This window comes from Zeugodacus cucurbitae, chromosome 5 (genome assembly GCF_028554725.1).
Source record: "Zeugodacus cucurbitae isolate PBARC_wt_2022May chromosome 5, idZeuCucr1.2, whole genome shotgun sequence".
Classification (NCBI taxonomy): domain Eukaryota; kingdom Metazoa; phylum Arthropoda; class Insecta; order Diptera; family Tephritidae; genus Zeugodacus; species Zeugodacus cucurbitae.
In genome coordinates, this window is record NC_071670.1 from 45,136,728 (window position 1) to 45,163,375 (window position 26,648).

Consider the following 26,648-nt stretch of genomic DNA (forward strand, 5'->3'; position numbering starts at 1 on the left):
TCAATGTGCACTGACGATTTGCAACGCAAATTCGTTTTGTTCGTTGGTTTTCTTCGTCGATGATCGAAGAGGTGGAAAGAAGTTTTACTCATCGTGCGTAGAGACTCACAAAGAAAAGTTTTATACAATTTCGCTATTGAATATTGTAATAAAGACGTTAATAAGTGAATAAATTATTATCTGAGGCTAAAATAATAGTGCGCGTGAAACGAAATAAAGTTTCCTTATTGCTACGGTGTGGAAAAAGTGAGAAGTGTAGGAGCAGCAGCAGTACAGAAAACGGCGAAGAAAATTCCAATTGGACTTGAAACTACATAGAAAAGCAAAAGACAAGTCGTCGTCACATATGCGAAAAGCACAATTCAAAAAAGTGAACAAGTCGAAAAGCAAAGCGAAAAAGTAGAAGTTGGAAGTGGAAGCAGTGAGAGTGGGAGAGTACAAAAGAAAAAATTGACAGTTGGTAAAACAATTGAAGAAAAAAAGTGGATAAGCTCTTCCAGAAACAAGGCCCGGCACTGATGTAGGAACTTACTTCGTAATAAAAAGGAAACATTAGTGCAGAAATTATATATATTTTAACAAACGATAATCGAGAAACGAGTATAACAAAGTAATCGTTTAATCCAACTGATCAACTCTTCTACACATCTTGCTGCTTCTATTGCTGGTATTTGTGGTTATTTAACACGGCACTTTTCGCCAAACTTTAACGCGTTTTACATACTGTAGTATTATTACCTGTGCCCTAAAACACCGCCCCGGAAACAGCGGAATACTCATACCGATTACACATAAAATTCGTCAACTGGATTGTCGCTGCCAACGTTAAAATAACGTTAGTACACTAGTTAAAATTCGTGACTTGTTCTTGTGTGAAAATTTTCGCAGTTCGAAACAGCTGACAAAAAATTGAAGAATTGTCATATTTCTGTGTGTTTCTGTACATAATCAACCTTATCCTGCATTACTCAGCTATATACTCACTTTTTTCTTAACACAACATACTTCAAGAGTAAATAAGCGTATAAAGTCGCAAATAAAGCAGCTGTTGCTGTGAGGATTAGTTTGTCAAATCCGATATGGCGCTCGACATGGGTTTGCCTGTAAATGGCACCAATGCGCTGACATCATCTTTCACAGCGAAGAAAAAGGATGCATCTACTGCAGCAGAAGAGAATTTATGGTAAGAAATATGTACATGTATATAAAAAGAACTAAACCATTTATTGGGTGGAGTAAAGACTATGAGACAAAGTGTGTAGCTTAAAGCAATGAATCGCACAAGTCCAAAACACAAAGGACCATGTGTGGGCGTATACAATTATGAATCAGTAGTTAGTTATAAGCTCAATTAAATGTAAATTTTTCTGTTTTAACGTCTTGGTACTTTTTTAAATGATTCCATAATTTCCATAACAAAATGTGCTGAAACTGCCAGTGTTGAATATATTGTATATTAATATTTTATATTCATTTTGTTTTGTTTTTAGCATTAGCTACATATTCACAGCAAAAATAATTCAAAACTACAATTGTGTAGTGCGCACACTTGTTTCTGCAATAAATTTGTTAATGACAACATTTTGTTTTACATCTCCCCTGCTAACCGCATCTAGATTTTTGTCAATACCACACACGCGTGTACTACAGCCGACGTCATTCTATTAAAGGAAATTACATATTATACATGTATACCCGACATGTATCGGCGACAAAACCGCTCGCAAGCATTCAAACGCGCCTTTGGCTATAAGCAGATTTGCTATTTTTAATTATTCTCAACACAAAGCTATGAATTTACCAAGTGTGTGTGTCACCTGAGCTTGAAACTCACACCCGTCTGCTTCGCAAATTTCACCTTTCATAACATTACTAATGCTCCGCATATGTGTCATTCGCAGAGCACTTTTATGCGCTTCACAGTTCGGATGCCAACAAAATTATATTATCGCTCTAGGATTCAACACCCTCGTTTTCTATCTTCCTGTCCAATTATATATGTATTTTCCGCCCTCCCACTTACAAATTCTGCCTTCTTTACTCGCATTTCTACATCTTATATCCTATACTTTGGCAAAATAGTGCATCTGATGATTACTCTCCTTGATGCTTACAGTCTGTCAGTAGCCCATTAAAATAGCTAAGCTTTAGCTCTGCGCTCTCGCATTGCTGAGTTTTGTATTCGTGTCATTTTTTCATGGATTTCTACTGCTCCCACTCTTTTGAGCAGACAATTCGCTAACTAACTGACTTCCAAACGCGCTTGTTGCTTGCTGCTTGCTGATTAACTCGCAGATTAGGAAAGCGAAAAATTGCAAATGCAAATAGCATACACATATGCTTGTGTAGATTTATAGCACACTAATACTATTTACGTACAGACATACATATATTCATAGTTTAAAAATTTATTATTTGTTTCACATGTTTTTTTGTCTACATACGTTCAAAGGCGCGTGAACATTTTAGCATCTTTGCAGTGCCAATGCCACTCAATGCCGTCGCTGCCGACGTTGTTGTCACTCTCTCAATGTTTTCATTTACTTTTTGTTTTTTTTTTATTTTTTTGCTTTCTTGTGACTGAAATTTTTGCAAAGTAAAAGCGCAACAATTATTTTTTTTGCCATGAACCAATTTGTCGGTGCCGGTACGTTAGCCAAAATTGTCTGTTAACACTAGCGCTAAGTTCGTATTTTTTATGAATTCGTTATCAGTGATAATTCACTACTGATTATAGTTGCTATAACACAAATATACATTCATATGTGTGCATAGACATTTAATTTTGCGAAAAGTTGCGTTTTTTTTTGTTGTATTTTCATTTTTTGACCATCACTACTATCATTCGCTGAAATTGCAATTCGCTAGTTGCTGTTGCTGTAGCACCTGTCTAATCGGCGAATGCGTTAAATATTGTTATCAAGATAATATACGGAGTCTTTAACCATTTCGTTTGGCTCCACTAGTTTAAAGCTGTGAAAAATATTGTTCTTTATTTGTTACGTTATTGTCGATATCTTAATAATTATATATACAGTGGAACTTCTCTAACTCGGAATCACCAGTTAGAGACGAGTTAGAGAGACTTCGTGTTATAGAATTTTCATTAAAACATACAATTTGTCAAAACGATTTATGCAATCCATAAATGTAATATTATATTTTTGTTCGCCTCAATACGATATAGGAACTCTTTTGAAATTCTGTCTCGATAGTAAAAGTTTAAATTTTGTATTATACTCTGATCGAAAAGTTCGATTTATGGAAGAAAATTTGTATGAAACTTGACTTCTATTGCTAATTCAAGAGTTCGAGTTATGGAGAACTTCGAGTTAAGGGGCCTCCCATTCTCGATTTCAAATTTAGACGATTTTCAATGGGCTAGTTAATGAACATAAATTATTTTTTATGGTTGTAACTTTGCATACATTTATTTGAAGACTTAAAAAAGAAGAAAAAATTTTACATAATTTTTTTTTGTGATCAAAGAAAAGCGCTTCTTTTCGACATGTGATTTCCACTCACTGGAACATCTGAAACCAAAAATTCCAGCGGGATTAGAAAGAATACATGTTTGGCTCTGGTATGAAATAGAATTATTAATTTCGCACAAACATTAACAGAATGGCGGACCTTTGCAATTTTTGTTTGAAAATCGCCTCTTTTTCAGCCAAAAAACAAGTTGAAAAGTAAAGAAGATCTTCACCGATTTGATTTATCCTAGTTCATACCATAGCTACTATATAGAATAACGTATTAAAATTTGGAACCGATTGGTTTAATAGGTTTTGAGTGACTTCATGCGCCAGTTGTAAAAACACTGTTTCGAGAAAAACACGTTTAAAGCTTTGAGAAGCAAATTCTTGGGTATAAAACCTACCTTCGTTCAATCTTCAATCGGCTATATCTGCAAGAGTTTTTGAAATTTTCACTTGAAATTTTAAATGAACATTCTAGTATAGGTTCGAATTCAATAAAAAAAAAATCGATTTTTTTAAACCGAGAATGGGAGGTTCCCCGAGTTATGGAAGTTCCACTGTATTAAGAAATATATAATGAATTTATTTCCAGTATATTTATGTATTAATTTATTCAGTTTTACTTGAAATGACATCATTGCTTTGAAAGGCAAAATATTTACAAATGAACGTATTATATTATTGCTAGATATTTATTAAAAGCTTATTGAAAGTCGGTTATTGAAATTTGAAAATCGTTTATACATACATACATACATATATATAAATACAAATGACTAAGCTATAGTAAAGGCAATTTTTTTCTAAATTTTTTTTTTTAATTTTCTTGCAAGAAATTCAAATTTTTATATTTATGTTATATTTATGTATATTAAAGTTTAGGCCTCTACTTGAGTTCACATTTAAAACAAAAATATCGCCAAAAAGCCGCAACTAAACATTGCGCGTTATAATTTTATTTAACACATTTCTAATGTACAATATTAAATTTCATTTGCAAACTCTCGGCCGTAATCATAACTAGGAGCGTCGATGATTCATACACTGCTTGCTACCTTCGAAACCCATAACAATTTTGCGTTTAGTCGCTGACTGACTGAGCGCCGTTCGACGTCGTCGATAACCAAAACGAGATGATACCACAAACACATTTACAAACGTACATTTCTTGCATATACACACATGTGTATATCCATACATATTTGTATGGGCCAAGAGGCGCATTGTTGGTATGGCGATACTAGAGGTGGCGGCGCAGCACTCATTTTTGGTTGGGTTGGCAAATTAAAATTCGGTTTGCGTTTTCAATTCGCCGATGCGGTTGTAAGAAACAAAAAGAATGAAATAAATGAATGTACAAAAACAAAAACAAAAACACAAATGGAATTGTATCTCCACACTCAAGTACGACTTGTCGGCGATGCTCAGTTATGTACGAATTTTTTGAAAATTTTAAGACACGCTCTGTTGTTGTTGTTGTTGTCACAGCAAGAAGTTTGGTGTTGATTTTTTTTTACTAGATTTTATATGAGTGTATGTGCGTGGTACACCTTACTTTTTGTTTTGTTTTTGTTGTCATTCTGCTTTCAAACTCTTTTGTGTGCTTGTTTCCTTTTCAATTTTTGTCATATTTTTTTAGCACAGTAGTTTGGTTTGACGGAAATATTGAAATACCGCTCTTATAAGTGGCTATTTGACCATTCCATCGAGCACAAATCGACCATGCATTGTGACCAGTTGCTCGGCAGTTATTTGAAAACAACGTTTAATAAAAACTAACACTAAAAGAGCGTAGGAAATGGTAAACTGTGATAAATGTTAGTTATAAAGTGGTCGATGTCGTCATCGCTATTGGCGAGCCCGATTGCCGCATGCATTGCCAGCCAGCCAGTCAGCCGACAAAAGTGTTCGGGGGAGAAAGTAGGCGGACGCACTGACGATGTGTGAGTGCGCGTGAGTACAAATAGTGGCAATGCCATTCATTGTATTGTAAGCGTGTGCTTTAGACAGTCCGCTGCTCCATTTTCACACAGAATTCAGAACAATAACAACAATTAGTGGGATTTTTTGTTTTGATTTTCACGTTTTTGTTTAAATTCTCTCATTTATTTATTTCTTTCATTTTGATGTGGCTCAAAAGCTTATCGTTTAATCATACATACATTTACTGCTTCACACATTTATCTCTTGGCTCTAGCAAGCTCACATTTCTTCAATGTAAACATCATCATCTTCGTCTTCATTAATATCATCCTCCACTCCGCCATGCTTCTTATCACTTCTCACATTGGCGTTTTGTTGTTGTTGTTGCTGTTTTTGCTTCTCTGCTTCGGCCTCCTCTTGTTCCTGCTTGTCGTAGCTCGCCTGTATGCGCTCCAATAAGTCGGTGGCGACCACTGCAAAGCCCTCCCAAACCACATCCGGTCGTGTGCTGTGCTCAAACAAGCGTTCCTCATCCAAATAGTCGACCAACAAATCACAAACATCATCCAACACTTGCTCCTGACACACGTCCGCCACATTGTTGGCGTCGATTAGCAGATTCCACAACGCTTGACAAATGATCGTAGCCAAAAACCAATCCTCCTCTTGCAATGCGGCACCGAGCAGTGTGTATAGCAATTCGGCGCCTTTGTGTTGCATGAATGGCGCACGATTCTCCGCATCGCCCAACAAGTTAACGAGCACGCCAATGGCACAGGCCTTGAAATCGTATGCCTGACTGGCAACGCCAGCGGACAGTTGTTTCACGACCAAAGCTAGTCCGCCGTTGCGGCAGAAGTAGCGACGTGCCTTGTCGTTGCGTGTCAAATTGCCCAAAACGCGCGCCGTCTCCACCTGTGATGCATCGTCGCGACATGTCTTCAGCGCATAGTAGAGTGCCGTGGCCAAGTCGCCGAGCACACACTGCAATGAACCCTTGGCGGCCAACACTTGTGCCGGTGTGCTGTTCTGCTCCTGATAGAAGCACAGATTGTGCAGCGCGCCTAATGTTGCATGCAACAATTCCTGCAGATCGCTCTTCTGTGAATGTAAGAAGTGCAGAATTTAGTAAAAATTATTGTTGCGGTCTTGCCACTTACCAATTGTATGGCCTTCATATGCGTGATGGCGTTCAGTAGATTCAACATTATAACACCCAGATTATGCATATTGCCCAAACCAATGCCCACCTCGGTGTTGACGCTCATATTTGCGACGACGCGTATCATTTTGACGAGCACATCGATCACGGTGTCGCCGAGTGAGTTGTGCAGTGTCAGCGGCTCTTTTGAGTACAGTTCCAGTACGCGTAGCAAATACTGCATGGCCACGTCGTTGTGGTAGAACTGTGGGGTAAAAATAATATAATTTTATTAAGTGATGTTTGAAGGTATAAGGTGTTGGAGCAAGCTCAATAAACGAAGTTCCTTTCTTATCACTAATAAGTTTCTTCTAAGAACTGCATTATCATTATTTTTTCATTACTATTGCCTACCTTTCGGCGCAATAATCACAAAATATAGCCTACATTTCGGAGCGATGATATAAAAAGTGGAAGTTTAACCCATTACAACTCATTTCTCATGCTCCCTTTACTGCCCATCTGATTTCAACGAGTCTAAGTGCTTCCAACCCCAAAAGCTTTTAGTCATAATTTCTGTGTGAACTCACCTGCACCCGAGCATTATCGTATTTGGCCATTATATTGCCAAGTATATAGCCCAATCGACTGAATAGTGATAGCAATTTTTCAGAGGCATTATCAAAGATCTCACAACACGGACCCAACAGCATGCCAATGCGCGCTGTGTAGTTGACCAAAACATGACAACAGTCGCTGTCCTCGGATAGCACACTGCAAAATACAAAAAAAAGACCGATTAATTTAATGAACTGAATATTTTCTTTTACACCATTCCCCAAGTCCCACCCACATTCGCCCAACTCACCTCAGTGTGCGCACAATGTTCGCTTGCACCTCCAGCTCGCCAGTGGCCACCTCCGCGGCACGCACCAAATGGGGACACGCCAATTCCAATTGTATGCTCTGCTGTTGCCCAATGCCTGCATCCTGTACTAGCAATTCATTGCTGCCCGTTGCATTCAAATCCTTCTCGAAGGAATGCGTCGTCTGACGCACATCGGATAGAGCACGCAATGCGGCAGACAACTGATACAACGAATGCAATGGTGGACCAGTGAGTTTTTGTGTGGCACCTGCTTCATTCAGTATTTGTAAATGCAAGACCATCAACTCGACAGCGCCGTGGCGTGCCAGACGTTCGACCAGCGTATTCTGTTTGCTTAATTTCTGATAACGATCCTGCTGCGATTGTTCCAGCGCCTGTTTTGTGTCGGTGCCGGGTGCCGGTGCCGTAGCAGGTTTGCGTGGCAATTCCCAACACTCTGTCCAATTACGATTTGTGTCTTTGCTGGGCATCAACACTTCAGCGCCGCGCTCCTGTCCGGTGCTGGTGGTGAGAAAACGTATAGAACCATAGCCGTAAATACAAGCCTCGGGATCGTCTAACGGACTAGCGCGTCCCAAACCGTCGATTAGCAAGTCGAGCAGGTCGTTGTCGTGGAAAAGTTGATCATTCAGCTCATTGCGTGCCACTTTAAAAATGAGTTTGCAGGCACCAGTCAAATTGCTACCAGTGACGCGTAGCTATAAAGTTCCATAATAAATAGTATAAAGGGTTGTAACGGAATCTGTAAGCTTTAAAACTTACCGCAAGTACCACGCGTGCGACTCCTAGCAGTATTTTAGGTGAGGCGCACTCCACCAAACCATAAAGTCCGCCCAATATGAAACCGCGCTTGTAGTGCTTCTCATTTTTACGCACACGCATGTAGAGTTCGGCAAGTATCTGTAGTAAGACATTCGAGAAATTAGTTTGCTTGTAAAGATTAATTAATAATGAAAGGACTTCTATAAGGATCTGTCTTTGGTCAGTTTTTTAATGGGACGAATTTATTAAGACTTCATTGGAGTGATCTCCATAAGTAACCTTTTAATCTAAGCTACTTGTAAAAAAGTTTTGAATTATGATAAACCTAGTTTTTGGAGTCTTCATAGAGGACAATTGCGGACCAATTATCTACCTCTCTATCAATATTACGTTTGCAAGAAACTAAAGATGGCATGAAAATTGTCAAATTCTATTAATATGACTCATTTCTTTATGAAATGCTTGCGGCCTAAAGATATGCTTAATAAGTCAATATAAAAATGTTGCCTACATTTCGGCGCATTCAAAAAAGCACAATCATCAATTACAACCCTTAATTGAATAAATTGTTTGCAAACATACCGAATTAATATGATTTGCAGTCTCCTCGCTACATTCCTTGAGACCGGCGTGCTCCTTCAGCAAGCCTATAAGCTTCTCAGTGGGTGATTGCGCCAGCAAATGACAATTACGTTGCTGAAATTTGCGTGAACTCAAAATATTGATCGCCGTATTAGAGCCACTCATATCCAGTGAGCTATTCTCACTGCTACCCTGCGCCGTTTTGAAGCGTTCCCTATTCGTGACGGCATCGGTGCGTTGCTTCGCTGTAGGAAATATAAATAAACGTAAAGTGTAACCATGAGTATCAAATAGTCGCCTAAATTAACACATTTGACGCACACCACACACTCACCTTCTAACGCTACACCACGAATCTCCAAAGCTGGCAACTTTCTGGGCAATTGTTTCGCTTGACCACTCGTGCCACCTTTAGCCACGCCACCGCCACCAATACTCCCTTCAGTCATATCACAACGTGCGTCCCACGAATTCGAACGCCTCGAAGTGCGTCGTGTAGCTTGTTGTGCTTCTACTTCTTTTTCCAAGTCATTTCCATTTGGTTCATTGACTTCCTGTTGGTGTACCGGTATGGGTTCCAGCGAAGGGGTCATAGGCGCATGTCGTTGATTCTCGTTTTGTAAATAGCGTAAACTAAGCGGTCGCGGCGGGTGAAGAGCGAAACACCAAAGAAATACACGAAATTGTAAGGAAAAGTAAATAAATTATGCGGAAAAGAAGCGTGGAGTTGGGAGGACTTACGAAAAAGCGCTGGGCGGTCTTCCGGCTAATGCGACCTTGCCGTAGAGCGCGCGTCCAGTTTCGCGTGGCGTGATGGGACGACGCGTGCTGACCACTCGCACGCCACCAACTACAATACATCCACATGCATAACAGTAAATACAAGTGATAAGTGGTGAAGGACATAATTGGAATAAATTAATTTTCATTTCTATTTCTATTTACGCTGCTGCGCGCATTATAGATTTTTCGGGCGCTCACACTTACTTCCTATGCGATTGCTGTTATTGTTGTTGCTGCCATCACTACCGTTATGCGCGGCTTTGGTCGCGATCTCCGCCAGCATGGACTTGGCTTCGCTTATCATTTCTGCTGATGTTTTACGTCTTTCCAGACTATTTGTTGTTGTTGTATCGCCAAATGCAAAACTTTGTATGATTTGCTGTTGTTGCAACAATCTATCTTCCGCTCGATTATCGAGCGCTTGTGCGTACTTGCGGGAATGTTCCACTTTTCGACTTTCACTTTGTGAGCGTCGCTTCTTGAGCAATATCATTCTAAAAATTTCAAATCCACACTAAACTTCAACTTTAATACCGTTAATCAGTTTTTTTTCTAACGCTTAAACGCACATTTTTCGAAACTCATTTTCAGATTTCGTATTTATTTTTCACTACACTGATATTTTTGAGCGACACTTTTTTGCGCATTTACTGCAAGAAATTGGCAGGAAAATATTCCAAATGGCTGGTTGTTATCCTGCCCGTGTTACGGCTAAATTGAAAATAACTGCAACTTAGTGGTAATAATAGATGGTGTAGTGAAAAATATTTTTCGTTTGGGCTTTCGTGCACCATGCCAACGCGAACGGGTGTTGCATGTACGTACTCATTGTGGTTACCCTTAGCTGTATGTGCGCGAGTGTGTGTGTAGCTCCTTTTGCCCGGCTTCAATTGTGCTTAGTGCGTACAATAGAAAACCGTTGTTGTAAATATGTCCAATTACCTGTGTGTATATGTGAAAATTCACAGTGTCGCGCGATATAAATGTAGTCTATTTCAAGACTACTATATAATATTTATTGTTTGTGTGTTTGTTGTTGTTGTTGTAGCGGCATAAAGCATTCCCCAAATAATTTTAAGAAATGCTACCGAATTCACAGTCCTTGGCAGATAAAAATTGGGGGTCCGTTCCGGTTAGGTAGAACCGACTGTCGTGGGAACGGTATTTTCGTTGTTCAATGTTATCACTAACAACAGATTATTATTATTTGTGAGATTATATAACAAGAAGCGCGTCGAAAACTCCCGGCTTTACCCTTAAGAATGAATGGATCGATCCTGAATGAGTACGCATTACATAGTTCAACAAATGTCGCTATTATAACGCGAAAATAGGGAGGATCGCCATCTATTGGCGATCCCATCATAAAACCCTATATTTTTATACTCTCGCAACAACAAAGTTGCTAGAGAGTATTATAGTTTCGTTCACATAACGGTTGTTTGTAACACCCAAAACTAAACGAGTTAGATATAGGGTTATTTATACCAAAGTGATCAGGGTGACGAGTAGATTTGAAATCCGGATGTCTGTCCGTCCGTCCGTCTGTCCGTCTGTCCGTCTGTGCAAGTTGTAACTTGAGTAAAAATTAAGATATCTTGACGTATTTAACTCGCAAACCAATAAAGCCAAACTTTCTGCAGTCGGTTCTTCTATGTACCCCACCACACACCATGAAAATAGTTGAAATCGGATAATAACCACGCCCACCTCCCATACAAAGGTTAGGTTGAAAATTACTAAAAGTGGGTTAACTAACTAACGAAAAACTTCAGAAACACTAAATTTTGAAGAAGAAATAGCAGAAGGGAGCTGTACTCAGATTTTTTTACAAAATGGAAAATGGGCGTGGCATCGCCCACTTATGGGTCAAAAACCATATCTCAGGAACTACTCGACCGATTCGAATGAAATTCGGTATATAATATTTTCTTGACACCCTGATAACATGGACAAAAAATGGGCAAAATCGGTTTACAACCACGACTACTTTCCTTATAACTCAATTTTTAATTCCATCTTATTCCTTAACTTTATAATATATACATAAGGAACCAATAAAGATAGCGGAATAAAACTTTACACAAATAGTGCATATCATCTCTGGCTTCACTTGCGAAAAAATTGTCGAAAACGGATCATAACTTTTCAATGCCCTAGATATCGATTATGTATTGGTTAATATGTGAGCTATCTTAGCAAAATTAAGTGAGCGTATCGTCTTGAATATAGTGTACCTTGCTGATGAAAATGAATGAAATCGGTTCAGGAATTATCTCAGCCCTCATATACTATATATGACGATTTATGGGTTAATTTGTATGTTATATTAATAAAATTTCTTCAATAAATTGCGAGAGTATAAAATGTTCGGTTGCACCCGAACTTAGCCTTTCCTTACTTGTTTCATATGTCTTCGTAGGAAGTAATCTATTGCTGGAATATAGTACTAAAATCATTAGCTGAATAATCTTCTATAGCCTTAGATCTTCTATAGTTTAAAGAATTATTCTATAATTTGTTTCTCAGGCTTAATATACATCTTATCTAGACCTTTCTGTTGTTCTGCTGTTGTAAGCCTCTTCTGTGATTAAGTTTTTGGGTTTCCACTACAGAAGAAACTGACCGCATTACTAAGTCTAAAGGTTCTAATGCTCGATTATTGAATTTCGTTGAATCTAGACGTGGCTTCTTTGCTAATTTTCAATCAAATTGCCTATAATTCCCATATATTGTATGTTTATATTTCCTTCATCAGTGTACTTTTAGATTTTAACTGAAAACATTCATTTTAATAGTTGAAAATTCCAAGTGGTGTGGCGATTTTTACTGAAAATAATTGTTCTTCACAATATGTGCATTTCATTCTACCTTACGAGGGTTGATAAATATATACTTGAGTAATGAAATAAGACATACCGTAGTAGACATGCTGCTTCAAGGTGAAGTCTTCTTCAAACAGGTCAACAGAGCGGCAAATACTGGCCTTGGATTCGATAACAGTACGCTCTAAGTTAGTTAGGGAGTGTCCAACATCCCTATCAGTAGCTTCGCACTACTTTCCAATTCGACTTGCGTGGGCAACTGGTCACCCTGGAATCGCTGGAAATTGCAGAGCTTTCAAGTGATTGTACCCTAGCAACATTCACGTCGGAGTCAAAGCGGGTGGATAGTCCGTGGTCCAATTGCACTAGATAGTCCGTGGTCCAATTTGTCACCTGCTGGACAAAAACTACACCTGTGAGCGAATCTTTCCCGCTGCTGTCACTTAGAAAGGCTCATCGCTCCGCAATCATTGCTGTTCATACAGGTACATTTGCGGTGAGATTAGGGATCAAGTCAGACGCTAGTTGCCAAAGCTGCTTGAAAGAAGTCGAGAAGAAATAATGCAAGCAATTCCTCCTTCAATGTCCAGCCTACGCTGGACTAAAGTTAAAACAATTCGATAATCACATTTTCGGCGAACCCAGCGAAATGACTGGAATCGACATTTGTGTACTTAAGAACTTTGTAATAGAGTCTAAGCACTTTGTGGAATCATGAGGAGTCCGTTAGAAGTGTTTGGGTGCCACAAAGGACAGTCGAAGCTGTCCACGACTCACTGCAGTTGCAGAGAACTACCCCTTGTCCTAACCTAACCTAGCTCTATCCCTATGTTCTCGGTATTCCGTTTGCCAGCACCATATATTATTATTTATTATTTGCTCCAATATTTATTGGGACACCCTCGTAGTGGACGCCAAACTGGCCCGAACTGACGAAAGCCGCTAACAACACGAGTTAGTGTACGGTATAATGGAACAACATGTTCGTGTTACTCCTAAGTTACAAGGAAACACCTTCAAAAAATCAATAGACGACGACGAATTCAATTGAAATGAAATAAAACATTTGTTACCATAAAATACTCGAAATATAATATACTAAACGCATATATCAAATAGCTAAATGGCACTACCGTTGTGGGTGGACGTGGGCACAGCGCAGGCTTTAAACTATATGCTCCCGCTATGTGTATGTATATATATGTGTGTGTGTAGAGCCACTAAGTGAGTAATATAGTACAAAGCGGCGCCACACTTGAACACCAGCATTAGTGCATGCGCCTCGAAAGTGGTAAAACTGCGCGTTGAAACAGGCGATAAATAAAATTTTCATGGCTTTTGTTTTGCCATTTGCATGTCGAAAAGTTTAGTAGTGGCAACATTGCAGCAACGCCAAAACACAAGCAAATGCTTCTTTCTTTATGTGCTAAAGCCGAAAAGCAAAAAAAAAATTGTGTAAAAAAGTATTGTGTCGCGAATCATTGTACATACATACATATAAAGTAGAAAATAATAATTGAAATTAAGTAAATGATTGACAATTTGCGATTTGCATTAATTGAATTGAGTAATAATAATTAAATTGAAAGCAATCAACTGCTGCAGCAGCAACAGCGCTTGTGGCAAGAGTTCACCTTCTCATAAGTGTAACATGCGATCGAAACAGCGTTCACTATTCGAAGAATTCTGCGTTGGCGATGCGGCTACTAAGTAAGTTGTGTGGATGAGTGCCATCGAACATACATATATAGAGTTTTAACTACTTTTACTCATTGAAAAATTAGCTACAAGCTGCAGCTGAGCAGCATTAGTAATTGCTGTGTTTTTAACTCCATTTTGGCCGATTAGCCTAATTGGATTTTTATTTATTTGTCTCGATTAAATAGTTTCGCTCAAAATTGCCACAAAAACACGCTGAATTATTTAGTTTGTAATCGCTAACCGACATCCAAGTATTTTATTAGCCACACAATCATTTTTCTGCGATTCCAATTTTTTCTCGGTTGCAGCTACATGCAAGTTCCAAATTAGCCGCTTACTTTGACAGCTGGCTGGCTACAAAGTGTTCGGTGTTGTTGACCATTGCTGTGTGACACATATAAATATATATGTTTATTTGTTTTTTGTGTAAATTACATATTTGTATTTTAAACAACTGCATTTCTAAATTTACCGTTTGCTCTTGCATCGCGTTTGCCATCATGTGTGACTTAATGGCTCCAATGTCGACGCATACTAACTGCTGCTATATCTGGTGGGTGGGTGCTCAGCAATCACTGGCATTTGTACTAGATCGATTGTACAAAATGAGTTGTAAACATTAACCGGTATCTAGTTATCATTATCATAGTTAGTACAAATGACAAATGCCTAAGCAGTTCCAAGAATAACAAATACAACATTTATAGCAGTTCACCCGATTTGCAGATTCATCTCCATTTTACTATTTAATTAAATGTTTTTTTTTTCTATTTTACAATTTATATTTTTTACATTATATTTATATTATATTTATACTCTCGCAACAAATGTTGCTAAAGAGAGTATTATAGTTTTGTTCACATAACGGTTGTTTGTAACACCCAAAACTAAACGAGTTAGATATAGGGTTATATATACCAAAGTGATCAGGGTGAAGAGTGGAGTTCAAATCCGAATGTCTGTCTGTCCGTCCGTCCGTCCGTCCGTCTGTGCAAGCTGTAACTTGAGTAAAAATTAAGATATCTTGATGAAACTTGGCACACTTATTTCTGTTGTACTTGTACATATCTCGCAAACCAATAGAGCTATATAAACCAAACTTTCTGCAGTCGTTTTTTTTAGCCACTTCCTAATACAGTCCAAAAATGAACGAAATCGGATCATAACCACGCCCACCTCCCATACAAAAGTTAGGTTGAAAATTACTAAAAGTGGGTTAACTCATTAACTGAAAACGTCAGAAACACTAAATTTCACATAAGAAGTGGCAGATGAAAGCTGCACTCAGATTTTTTTACAAAATGGAAAATGGGCGTGGCGTCGCCCACTTATGGGTCAAAAACCATATCTCAGGAACTACTCGACCGATTTCAATGAAACTTGGTTTGTAATAGTTTCCTTACATCCCAATGATATGTTGTGAAAATAGGCCAAATCGCTTCACAACCACGCCTACTTCCTATATGCCAGAACTTTGAAGACGATCTGATTCGTTTACTTTACAATATATAAAGTAAGTACTAGTGAAGATATCGATGCAGAACTTTGCACAAATACTATGTTAATAGTGTGGCAGCCCCATTCTAAAAATCGCCGAAATCGGACCATAGATTTTTAAGGCCCCATATATCGAACACGAGGACCTCGGTGCTTCTAACCTAATATTATGGTTTCCAACTTTCAATGGACTTTATACAATATATATGACGAATATGTGCGTCAAATTGTGTATTATATAATATAAATAAAGTTAAATAAATAAATTGCGAGAGTATAAAATGTCGAGTCTAATATATTAAAATTTCTCTACCATAGCGTACATTTTTAACATTTATTAATTATTTTGTTTCTTCTACTTGCAGGTCTGCAATTTTGAGTGAAGTACAAAAACAAGGCAGCACAAAACTTCCGTCAAATAAATCAGTACTAGTATTAGGCGATAATGCCACCGGCAAAACGACTCTCATTGCGAAATTGCAAGGTGTCGAAGATCCGAAAAAAGGTTCTGGCCTCGAGTATGCGTACATCGATGTTAAAGATGAGTACAGAGATGGTAAGTGTGTATACGCATTTTTTATTCATCGTAGATATCGTAGAATCTTCTACTGTAATAGTAGTCTCATCAGAAACTTGTCGCTTCTGTGACTTGGAGGCTGAAACTCCCCTACACCTGCTTTTAGAATATGTAGGAATGTGTAGCACTTCACAGAAGCAGTTGTAAATTATTGGGTCTCAGCAACCCAACTAAGGAACACATCGACTCCGTCACTCAGTACCATTATTGAATTTATAAGAGTTCTGGGACTGATGGAGTTGTTGTAGAGAGGGCACAATAGACCACAGGTCGCAGTGCATTCCTCTAAACTTCTGTTCTATATCGTAGAAAATTAGGGCTTGCTTTCGTCAGAGGTTCATTAAGTGCTCGTCTGTACGTTTTGCCTGCTCGTCGAATCAACTCAATATAATGGGAAAATTGATGCTACGAGCTTGATCAATTCCTTTTGTTTTCCACAAAACTGTATTTTTCGAATGTATTGCTCAGGAAATCAATGACCATCGAATCCTATATGGCTTTAAATTTTTGAAAAATTGGCTGGAACCCGTCCCAAATTGAAGAATCTCTTCGACACTTTACAAAACATAACATTTTTGCGAAGAACGCTTCAGATGAGGTGCCGTTCAAGGTCTTTAATTGCTTATTTTGCAATTACTGAGGCTATTGCTCAATATCGATATACAGTGATTTTGGAAAAGTATAAAAAAAATGCACAATTACTCTGAGAAGCAAATTAGACTGGAATGAGTCCACTCTAAACTTGCATTTCAGAGATATCACCATTAAAGGTTATATCGAAAGCAATTTTAGTTAGACCGATTGACTTAATGGTCGATTTTTTATGGTAAAAGAGATATCTAAATAACTGAACAAAATGCGGTATTATGTTTTTATAAAAAATAAAAAAAATACGAAAAGAGGATTTGAGACTCTTTACTGATAAATGTAATTAGCCAAAAGCGTAGCATTCAATGAAATCGCAAACATTGCATGAACAAAGCATAATAAATGCTTTTTCGAGGTCCGAAAGAAAAAATAACCTCTTTTTGCGTCTATCTTCACTCGAAAAATAAATCAATAACTCGAAAGATATTAAAAAAATATCGGGTTGGAATACGGTTGAAAATATATGAGCCCAGCGAATATTGGGTATATATTTCTCCACTCTTTTGGAAAATTTATAGTTCTCAAGTTGTTATCTAACAGCTTGCTCCAAATTATCTCTAATATTTGGAGAATTGCATTTGAGTTCAAGTTGGGAACTATAGTTTTCTCAAATTGAAGAATCTTTTCGTCACTTTACAAAAAATAACATATAGCTCTTTAATTGCTTATTTTGCAATTACTGAGGCTATTGCTCAATGTCGATATACAGTGATTTTGGAAAAGTAAAAAAAAATGCACAATTACTCTGAGAAGCAAATTAGACTGGAATGAGTCCACTCTAAACTTGCATTTCAGAGATATCACCATTCAAGGTTATATCGAAGGCTCGAAAATGGTGGCCATAATGTGTTCATAAACCCGGCTTTTTGTGCCAATGGTGATATTTACGAGCATTTTTCAAGCAAAAGTGTACGCAATTGGTCCGGGTGTGTAATAAGTGTCTTTGTGAGATCAATCTTCAGATCGAAAACGGATCCCTCAATTTTGGATACCGGAACACAAGGAATTAGCAAGAAATGAGTTGTCGGACGACATAACTCGTTCCTTCCTAGTGGATTCCCGTACCATTAAGGAGGAGTTCCGCGAAATAAAAGAGAGCGATGAGTGATAGGCACTGGGCTGCAAATTACCGGGCCGCGTTAAGCAAAACTATAATTGGTTTCAAGTAAATAATCAAACTCTCCAGAGATACAGTAAGGATACTGGTATGTACCAGACTCAGGAAACAAATAGACAATAAGGAGGATAGTTTTGGCCATCCAACTGAAGTTAGAGTGTTTGGGACATATACAAATCCAGGTTGTAGGCAACGTAGGCTCACCACTACTGGGACGGTAGTGCTCAGTTTGACGCCCGACACATTTATGTTTTAAATTCACTATTATCACTTTTACCTTTCTTCGCGCATCAGACACAACACGATTAGGCGTTTGGATTCTGGATGGCGATCCAGGACACACAAATCTCCTGCGTTACGCTTTGAATGAAACGAACTTCGAACATACCCTCGTCATACTCACAGTCTCCATGACCGAGCCATGGGCATGGCTGGAACAATTGAATCACTGGATTAAAGTGCTCTCAGATCACATTGAGAGTCTGAAGTTGGAACCACAGGAGAAGCAGGAAGCACGACAACGGCTAATCACTACGTGGCAAACCTATTGTGAGGTGGGCGATGACTTGGATCCGGGTTCGCCAGTGAAACGTACGATGAGAAATAATTCGATAGATGACGACGATCTACTGCCACTTACCGAGGGGGCGTTAACAACAAATCTCGGCTTGGATATTGTTGTGGTAGTCACAAAGGTAAGCATAACCAAATAAATAACTGAAAGAAGTACACAATTCGTTTTTTTGCTGTAGACGGACTACATGACAACGCTGGAGAAGGAGTACGATTATCGAGATGAACATTTTGATTTCATACAGCAGTGGATACGTCGCTTTTGCTTACAGCATGGCACATCACTTTTTTACACAAGCGTTAAAGAAGACAAAAACTGTGATCTCCTCTATAAATATTTGACACATCGAATTTACGGCTTACCATTCCGAACGCCTGCGCTTTTCGTCGAGAAGGATGCGGTTTTAATGTATGTAACTATGCGATTTTAAAGAAAATTGTAATTTTATAATAAATTTCATTTGGTTTGCATCGAAACAGTCCTGCAGGTTGGGATAGCTTGAAGAAAATAAGTATTTTGTATGAGAATATGCAATCGTGCAAGGCAGAGGACTACTATACAGACATCATCTCGCCGCCGCAGTCGCGAAAAGTAAGCAAATACTACATAATTAAAAATTAATAGCTTTTCAATAAAAAATATACAATACTTTAGACTGTTGCAAATCGTGAAATCGAAGTGCAAACAGAGGACGAGCAGACATTCTTGTTGCGACAGCAGGAGATCCTCAAGCAGGGCGGTCAGATGCGCGGCGATTCACCGTTGCGCTCGCAAGGCGGCAATAAGGGCTTGCAACCACGCACACCCGGCTCCGGGGGCCAGGGTTCACCCATTAAGGTCAACGCGAAGCCAACACCAGCTACACCGGGCAATGAAGGTGTGCTCGCCAACTTTTTCAACTCGTTGTTGCATAAAAAATCCGGTTCACCCGCCACACCAGCCACCCCGCCCAATGCGCCCAACGCCAGCAGTACACCACGCACCAATGGCACTGATGGCGCCATTGATAAGTTGGCGATGCGTTCCGATGCCGCAGCCGAACTGGATCGCCTGACGAGAAGTGCGAAAAAAGAAATGGATTATTCACAAAGCGAGTGTTAAGCCAGGCGCAAAAGATTCTATGATGTATGATTTTGTGAACCGACTAGCAAGACACAAGTATAAGAACAACCAACACCACACAGTGCGCTTCTGTACGATTCGGGGGGGGCGAATGAGCAACAAAAACAAGCTAAAGTTTTTTTAAGTGAAATAGAAATGAGTGAAACTTATATGAATGTAAGCAAAAATGACGTGTGTAATGAAACGTAATCCCAAAAGGGTGTGTGTACAACTAACCCACATATACTCCCTTAACATAAACGAGTGCGAAATTAAGCGGATTCATTGAAAAGTAGAATTCTCTCAAGTAATGAGAAACTCTCAAGTAGAAGTTTAAATTATTTGCAATTTTAAAGCAAACTAAAAATACATAAAATAAAGCTAGCAAGAAGAAGAAAAGAAGGCAAAGCATATTAGACTTAACGCAACAACTTAAAACAAAAAGAAAAAAATAAAAAGAAAACATATTTTCACTATCGTCTTGCTAACACTGGCTGGCTAAGTTTACACATGTGCGACGCCTGTATTGATTATTTCGTTGTTTCCTAATAACATGCTGCTGATTTATAGTAATTATTTTAAATATATGTTATTTTTTTAATAATGCAATAAATGCGATTTGCAATTGATTTCATAAGCGCTGAATCCGATTAATATTAATTACGGCAGCAATGTGAATAGTAAGCGCAGATAATAGAAATAGCAAAGATTTTTTTTGTTGGGGTCGGCGCTGGTTCAACATTTGTCTGGCGCTTAAACGCGACGTTTTTATACGCTGCTCAAGCGAACAATGAATGCCTTATGAATTATACCCTACTGGCAGCGATTTGACATTGTCGGCGTCTGCATGTGTTTTATCAAAGCTATTTTCTTTTTGTGAAGACGTTCTCATGCGTTTGTGTTCCAGGTATATAAAGAAGAAAAAAAAAAAACGATTTTGCATTAGCGTAATTATAAATAAGAGCTTGGCAATATTGGCGAAATTGCCATTCTTTATTTTTTATATGCTAATTTTTATAATTTTTGCTCAAAGCTTAAAGTATACTGTAATTTTATATATATATAAATATTAAATGTAATTTAGAAAACACGATAATTTCAATTCTAAAACTGTGCATAATTAAAATGAAAATGAAAAAGAATAGCGCTATCTAACTATGTAAAATGTGGAAATTCTGCAAAAGAAGCAAATAAAATACCGATGAATGCGTAAAACAACTATTGATATTGGCCAAAACAAGCGTTGGAAGTGGTTAGCTTGTTTATTAAAAAAAAAAAAAATAGTTTGAAAAATAAGAAGAAAAACTATAAATATATGTGCTAAAAGCTGCTTGTATATCGGACAAATCGAACACAAGTGTTGTACCGTAAATACCACAAGTTTCGCACAAAATACCCCAACGGCAGCGATAAATATATTATAGCTATTGGGTTTTAAACTTTTCTTCAAAAATTTTAAATTCTTCTATAATTGTATTAATAACCTATGGTTATTAGATTCCATATGTATAAAATCGAAATGCCGTGATATTACAAAAACTGAAAAAAATTGTTTTCGAGAAACTTGAATTTATAATACAGTTGAACTTCCCTAACTAGAATCACCATAATCCACAAAAATAAACTTTGAGTTAGAGCGACATCGAGTTACGGAAGGTAATTTGTATTAAATTTGACTTCTATTGTTAATTCAAGAGTTCGATTAATGGATAACTTCGAATTATATCAGTTTGAGTTATGGGAGTTCAATTGTATTTTATTTGGTTAATTTGGTTGTAAACTCAAAACCGGCGTCTGTAATAGTTTTTGGCAATGCTGCTGAGGGACATAATTCATCAGTTTTAAATTTGGATCATTCCGGTTACTTAGACCGTATTTATTATAAACGGCAAGTCGATCTTTATTGTGTGCGATTAACGGTTTAGGCAGCTATGGCGTTCGATATATTTGACCATTCAATAGTTGGAATAACTTTATATGCGTTTAGAACTTCATCGAAATCTTAAAAACTTTGAAAGGTAGTTACTACCAGTAAAGAAAATTCAGAAAATAAATTAAATAATAGTAATAACAACAATAGTAATAACTGAATCTACCACACAATGTAATATCCACCACACAATGTATTATTCACCACACAACGGCTAACATTTCATTTTTTTTTTTTAACCGAAATCACACATTAGTATGATATATACAAAATATATATATAAATTTAGCAAAATTACAGTTAGCAAGCCGTGTGTCCTGCGAAGTTCTAAGCGCAATTAAAGTTTTACACTAAACCCTTATGTATTTTGTTTTCTTGCAATTGGAGCCACTCAGTATAGACAGAGTAAAAAAATACAGTAAAATGTTTGGTATTTGTCACACTTTTTTTATTACGATAAAATAAAAATAATAGCATAAAGTTAAAAATAACTAATTAGTGCAACTTTTTGAACTGAAAAATTTTAAATGAACCTTAAAACCACTGCTGTCAACATTTTTTATTAAATACATATTTTTAATTTCCCAAAAGTGAAAAAATATATAAACTTATTTTATTAAATTTTAATTTAAATTCGTTTGCGAAAACTCAGAACTAGTGTTAAACTAAAATTAAAAGCTATAAGTAATTATTTATATATGAACACAGTGTAGCGTGAAGTGCGACAGTAGCTTGTTTCACTTTTCCTTAAGGAAAACTGCATTACAAGCTTATGTTTTTTTATTGTATAAAATAAAACAGCACGCAAAGATCGAACTAAAGTAAAAAAAAAATTGAATAGTTATACAGCAATTGTATGCGAAGACAGTATATACATGTATTAGCTGGTATATTGGTATATAATACTAAGATGTGGGTATATATTGTTGTTACTTTGTTATAATTCACTATTCGCAAGGATTTTGCTAAGGTTATTTGCATAAAGACAAAAAAAAAATATGCATAACAAATCGAATAGTGAATAATGACAAAGCGTAAATCAAGTTATATGCCCCTTTTAATGTCTGTATTTATATATTACATCACTGCTTAGTGTGAAAAAAAATTCAACAGTCCAAAAAAAACAACTTCAATATCAACTAAAAAACAAAATTGTCTTAAAAAAACAACAGATTATTTGTTCTTAAATAAATTATACAAATAACTACAAAATTACTACACAACCAACAACAACAACGTTAAATAAATATAAAAAGTACTAATCATTTCAAAACAAAAATTTATGCAGAACAATTAAAGTGAAAAAAACTACAAAAACTAAACGAAAGAAAAGTGTTTTCTTTCATAGTTGTTTTGTTCAACATTTAGGCATTACTACTATTATTCTTTTGCATTACATATATTGATTTTAAATTTGATTTCACTGTTTATATATTTATAGCTAATCGCTATACGCTGGGGGTATAGTCACACGTTTTTTTTTTAAATAATTATTAACTTTATTTAAAACAACTATGTATTTTATTATTTTGTTTACATGCATTTATATATGCGCTAAATTATAAATAATTTTTACATATTATAATTTTATTGCTGTATACATATGTTCACAAACATATTTTAAAACTTATTAATATTTAATTAATTGATGACAAAACACAGTTTTTTAACTTTCGGGTTCCAGTTTTATGTTCATTACCAGTTCGGTTACTTTTTGCATAGCTATTGCTTGTTTTCGTTCACTCATACCACATATGGTTTCCACAATCATTTGACCGAAACCTCGCACAGCAGCATTAGACTCATAATTGTGTTTCGTATTGCTGTTTTGTTGTTCATGATAGGGCGTTTTTGGTGTTTGTATCTGCGCTTTAATTGCTGATGATGGCCGCGTATGATTAGGTATGAAAACTTCAACCTCTTCTTCTAATGTCTCCGGATCGGACATGAAAGATGAGGAACTTTTAAATTGAAACGGTTCCGTGACGCATTCATATAGTTCAGTGTCTTCGTGCTCGCCCATAGAAGTTTCAGCATTATACTCCACCTTACCTTCAGACGTAAATGTCCACTTCTGACGGTTTCTAATATATAAAATAATTTATATATAATTTAGCATTTATTTTAATAAGTAGAACTCCTTACATTCGTGGTATTATGTGTTGCCTTAAAAAAGTCAATTCATTGAATAGTGGCCATAGGTTTGGAGTAGTCACACCATTATTAGCAAGTGCAGTCAAACGCCGGTTTTCTTTTGTAAAACGCTCCCTCATATACGTCCAACGGCGTAAACACATCCTTTCTGATTTTATAATATTATTAAGATTTGCATTACATATTGATATCGGAAAGCTATACTATACCGTCCATTCCAATCTCACGAGCTATGCGTTGCCATGCAGCCTTTTTCTTGGAAACGGATTTGAAATCTTTATTACTTTTGTCGTAAAGGCAGCCATATTGTCGTACTAGCTGTACGAGTTTTAAATCATCCATTGTTAACTGTTATTTACAGTTTTTTTTTTTTAAATCGACTATTGAAATAATATTAAGTATACTTAATGTAGTGAACTTAATGCAGTGAAACTTAGTGCAGTGACTTTGTGAGCGTAGAAAAATATGTTTATGTCACTTTACGATATAACTAAGGTTCAGGGTTGCTATTGCGTTTGCTATACGAAACTCTGAAAAGTTGGTCTAATTTTGTAAAATATCAAATTTCTTTAAACAAATTTAAAATAACAGCAGCTTTATTTAGCATTTTTCAAAATATATGTTTACAATACCATACATAAATTTACGAAACTGTTGCAGAAACTTTTATTTGAAGCTAATTATTAAATTAGGTAATTTGAATAGCCTATAAATTTTATTGAAATGGCAACGCTATCGAAGTGGCGTACGTAATTGGACAGCTTGTAAAGCGCGAAGTTCCAGTTGTATTTATTTGTTTAAATATTTTATCTACTTTAGCGAATAATTAAGGTTTGTGTTATAAATTAATTGAATGCGCTTTCATTGATTTTACTATTGAAGTAGGACTAACTTCTTGAACAGTATGCGACCACCTCAAAAACCAGGACCTAAATCATATATGAATAAGAGTTCACTAAGGAAACAGGGTGCAGATTTAGGCGAGACAGATACCACTAGCGGATCGGATGAAGATTTGGGAAGTGGTGAGGAGAGCGGCCATTATCGAAGAAACGTTTCACAAGCACAACCTTCGACCAGTGTCAGAAGTACGCGAAGTTTGGGGGAGTCAAGGCAAACTGGAGCAGAACGGCGTAAGACCATTAAACCGGTGAAGCACAAAAGGAAAGCAACCCAGTTACAAAACTTTATACACAATTATAAAAAGATAACAGCTCGTGTAGATTTTATGATACCGCGAGCAGCATTTTCTCGTGTTGTACGCGAAATTATGATGAGCTTAGACACGGATGTTAGATATATAACTCAAACCGCATTTGAGGCGCTCCAGGCAGCCACTGAAGCTTATGTTGAAGGGCGATTGGAGGATGCGAATTTATTAGCTATGCATGCCCGCAGAGTCACATTGATGGTTAAAGATCTGGAGCTTATTAATTTCCTTCGGTCTAATGGAAGGTAAATAAAATATTACTAAATTGCAGTGAAGTGAAATGTAACTTAACTGAATATATATTTTTAATTAAATTTTTTTAAACTTGTTAAGTTAAATTAGTTTTAAAGAAAGTTATAAAACTCTCCTGCTATTAAAAATCCTGTTAGTTTTTTGATTTCTCAATTTTAAAATATGGTTAATATAATTTAACACACATTGAAAAATCAAGTGAGTCTCATTATTCAGATAAATTTGAAATTGTTCATTATAAATGTATTACTAGAAATTAAATGAAGGATTCTTAGCTTATATTTTACTGACTATTTACAATGGTATATCTTATATTTATTGTAAAAATATTATTAATATACATCTATTCCGTTTTGTCCGATTCCTCCATTTTTATATTCATTACTATTTCAGTAACCTTTTGCATAGCTAAAGCTTGTTTTCGTTCACACATACTACTTATTGTTTCCACAATCATTTGCCCGAAGCCTTGCACAGCGGGATTACGGTGGCGCGTTTTTATTTCACTACATATTTGTTTAAACATTTTCAAAACAGAACTTGGCGCCGCCTCGGCATCGGAATGAAAATATCGTTTTCTGTTGTTTTTTTTCTGTATTGCAGATTTTGACAAATTCACATCAGTATCATGCAGTTTGTTTGTTTTGCTGGTACTTTGGTTATTTGATTGAGGTGTTGAAGAAAGTGTGTCAGTCGGAAGAAACATTTCAACGTCTTCATGTTCCATCTGCTGCTCGGACATTGGCGACTGTGAACCTGTAAACTGAAATGGCTCTGTATTAACATATTCACAGTCGGCCGTATCATCTCGTGCAACAATATATCTTTCTTCATCACCATTACTAGCCTCTTCAAAAGATTTCAGTCCAAAATTCACTTCCGGCCGAATTCTTAAGAGAGAAAAAAATGAATTTAGAAAGTAATACATATAATTTATAATTTTCAGTTACGGATCATTACCCTCTAGGTATTATATGTGGCCTCAGAAAATCCATATCATCAAATAAATGCCATATTTTTGTTGTGGTCATATCATTATTTATTAGTGCTGTCGTTCTCCGACTTTCCCTTGTGTATTTATCTCGTAAATTTGTCCAACGACGTATGCAATGGGATTCTGGAGAAGTACAAAAAATATATGTATAATTCTGTAGTAAATTCTTTTAAAAACTGTTTGTTTACCATTCGTGCCCATCTCACGACCAATTCGCTGCCAAGTTATCTTTTTCTTCTCTAAATTTTTAAAATCCTTATCATATTTGCTGTAGAGATATTCGTGTTGTTTCACCAGGCTTATTAATTTTACATTATCCATATTCATTTATTATTATTTATCATTAACGTAGTCGGTGGAACAACAACAATTTTTCCGTAGCGTGTCATTATGCGTGAATTATTTTCACGTCACGGTACGACTGCTTATTTTACAGTGTTGCCATTATTTTTTACTAATCATATGTTTCTGTACGATATACACACATACACACACTATTAAGGGAATTG

At 36.7% G+C, this 26,648-nt stretch overlaps 4 protein-coding genes and 1 long non-coding RNA gene across 5 annotated transcripts; 2 read left to right on the forward strand and 3 right to left on the reverse strand.

The window, feature by feature from the left end:
* The first annotated feature begins 6 nt into the window (after window positions 1–6).
* On the forward strand, window positions 7–22,061 carry Dync1li2_0 (cytoplasmic dynein 1 light intermediate chain 1). Its single transcript, XM_011186795.3, has 6 exons — window positions 7–1,183; window positions 15,948–16,138; window positions 18,219–18,619; window positions 18,677–18,906; window positions 18,978–19,089; window positions 19,153–22,061. Exons 1-6 carry the CDS (start codon window positions 1,080–1,082, stop codon window positions 19,597–19,599), a joined length of 1,485 nt encoding a protein of 494 aa, XP_011185097.1. The 5' UTR covers window positions 7–1,079; the 3' UTR covers window positions 19,600–22,061.
* On the reverse strand, window positions 405–2,274 carry LOC128922292 (uncharacterized). The gene is made up of 2 exons (XR_008471516.1): window positions 1,802–2,274; window positions 405–1,747 (listed from the first exon to the last, which is right to left on the reverse strand). It is a non-coding gene; the product is annotated as an uncharacterized LOC128922292 (long non-coding RNA).
* LOC114804174 (armadillo repeat-containing protein 2) lies at window positions 4,074–10,258 on the reverse strand. The gene is made up of 9 exons (XM_029041342.2): window positions 9,764–10,258; window positions 9,518–9,626; window positions 9,111–9,409; window positions 8,777–9,021; window positions 8,195–8,332; window positions 7,412–8,130; window positions 7,134–7,317; window positions 6,563–6,808; window positions 4,074–6,503 (listed from the first exon to the last, which is right to left on the reverse strand). The coding sequence occupies exons 1-9, from the start codon at window positions 10,050–10,052 to the stop codon at window positions 5,682–5,684; spliced, it is 3,051 nt and encodes a 1,016-aa protein (XP_028897175.2). The 5' UTR covers window positions 10,053–10,258; the 3' UTR covers window positions 4,074–5,681.
* On the reverse strand, window positions 21,070–26,605 carry LOC105213768 (uncharacterized). The gene is made up of 6 exons (XM_054231776.1): window positions 26,328–26,605; window positions 26,106–26,262; window positions 25,492–26,035; window positions 23,893–24,034; window positions 23,675–23,831; window positions 21,070–23,613 (listed from the first exon to the last, which is right to left on the reverse strand). Exons 1-6 carry the CDS (start codon window positions 26,464–26,466, stop codon window positions 23,196–23,198), a joined length of 1,557 nt encoding a protein of 518 aa, XP_054087751.1. The 5' UTR covers window positions 26,467–26,605; the 3' UTR covers window positions 21,070–23,195.
* On the forward strand, window positions 24,361–25,339 carry LOC105213744 (histone H3.4-like). Its single transcript, XM_011186796.3, has 2 exons — window positions 24,361–24,514; window positions 24,569–25,339. The coding sequence occupies exon 2, from the start codon at window positions 24,588–24,590 to the stop codon at window positions 25,140–25,142; it is 555 nt and encodes a 184-aa protein (XP_011185098.1). The 5' UTR covers window positions 24,361–24,514; window positions 24,569–24,587; the 3' UTR covers window positions 25,143–25,339.
* Window positions 26,606–26,648: the final 43 nt, after the last annotated feature.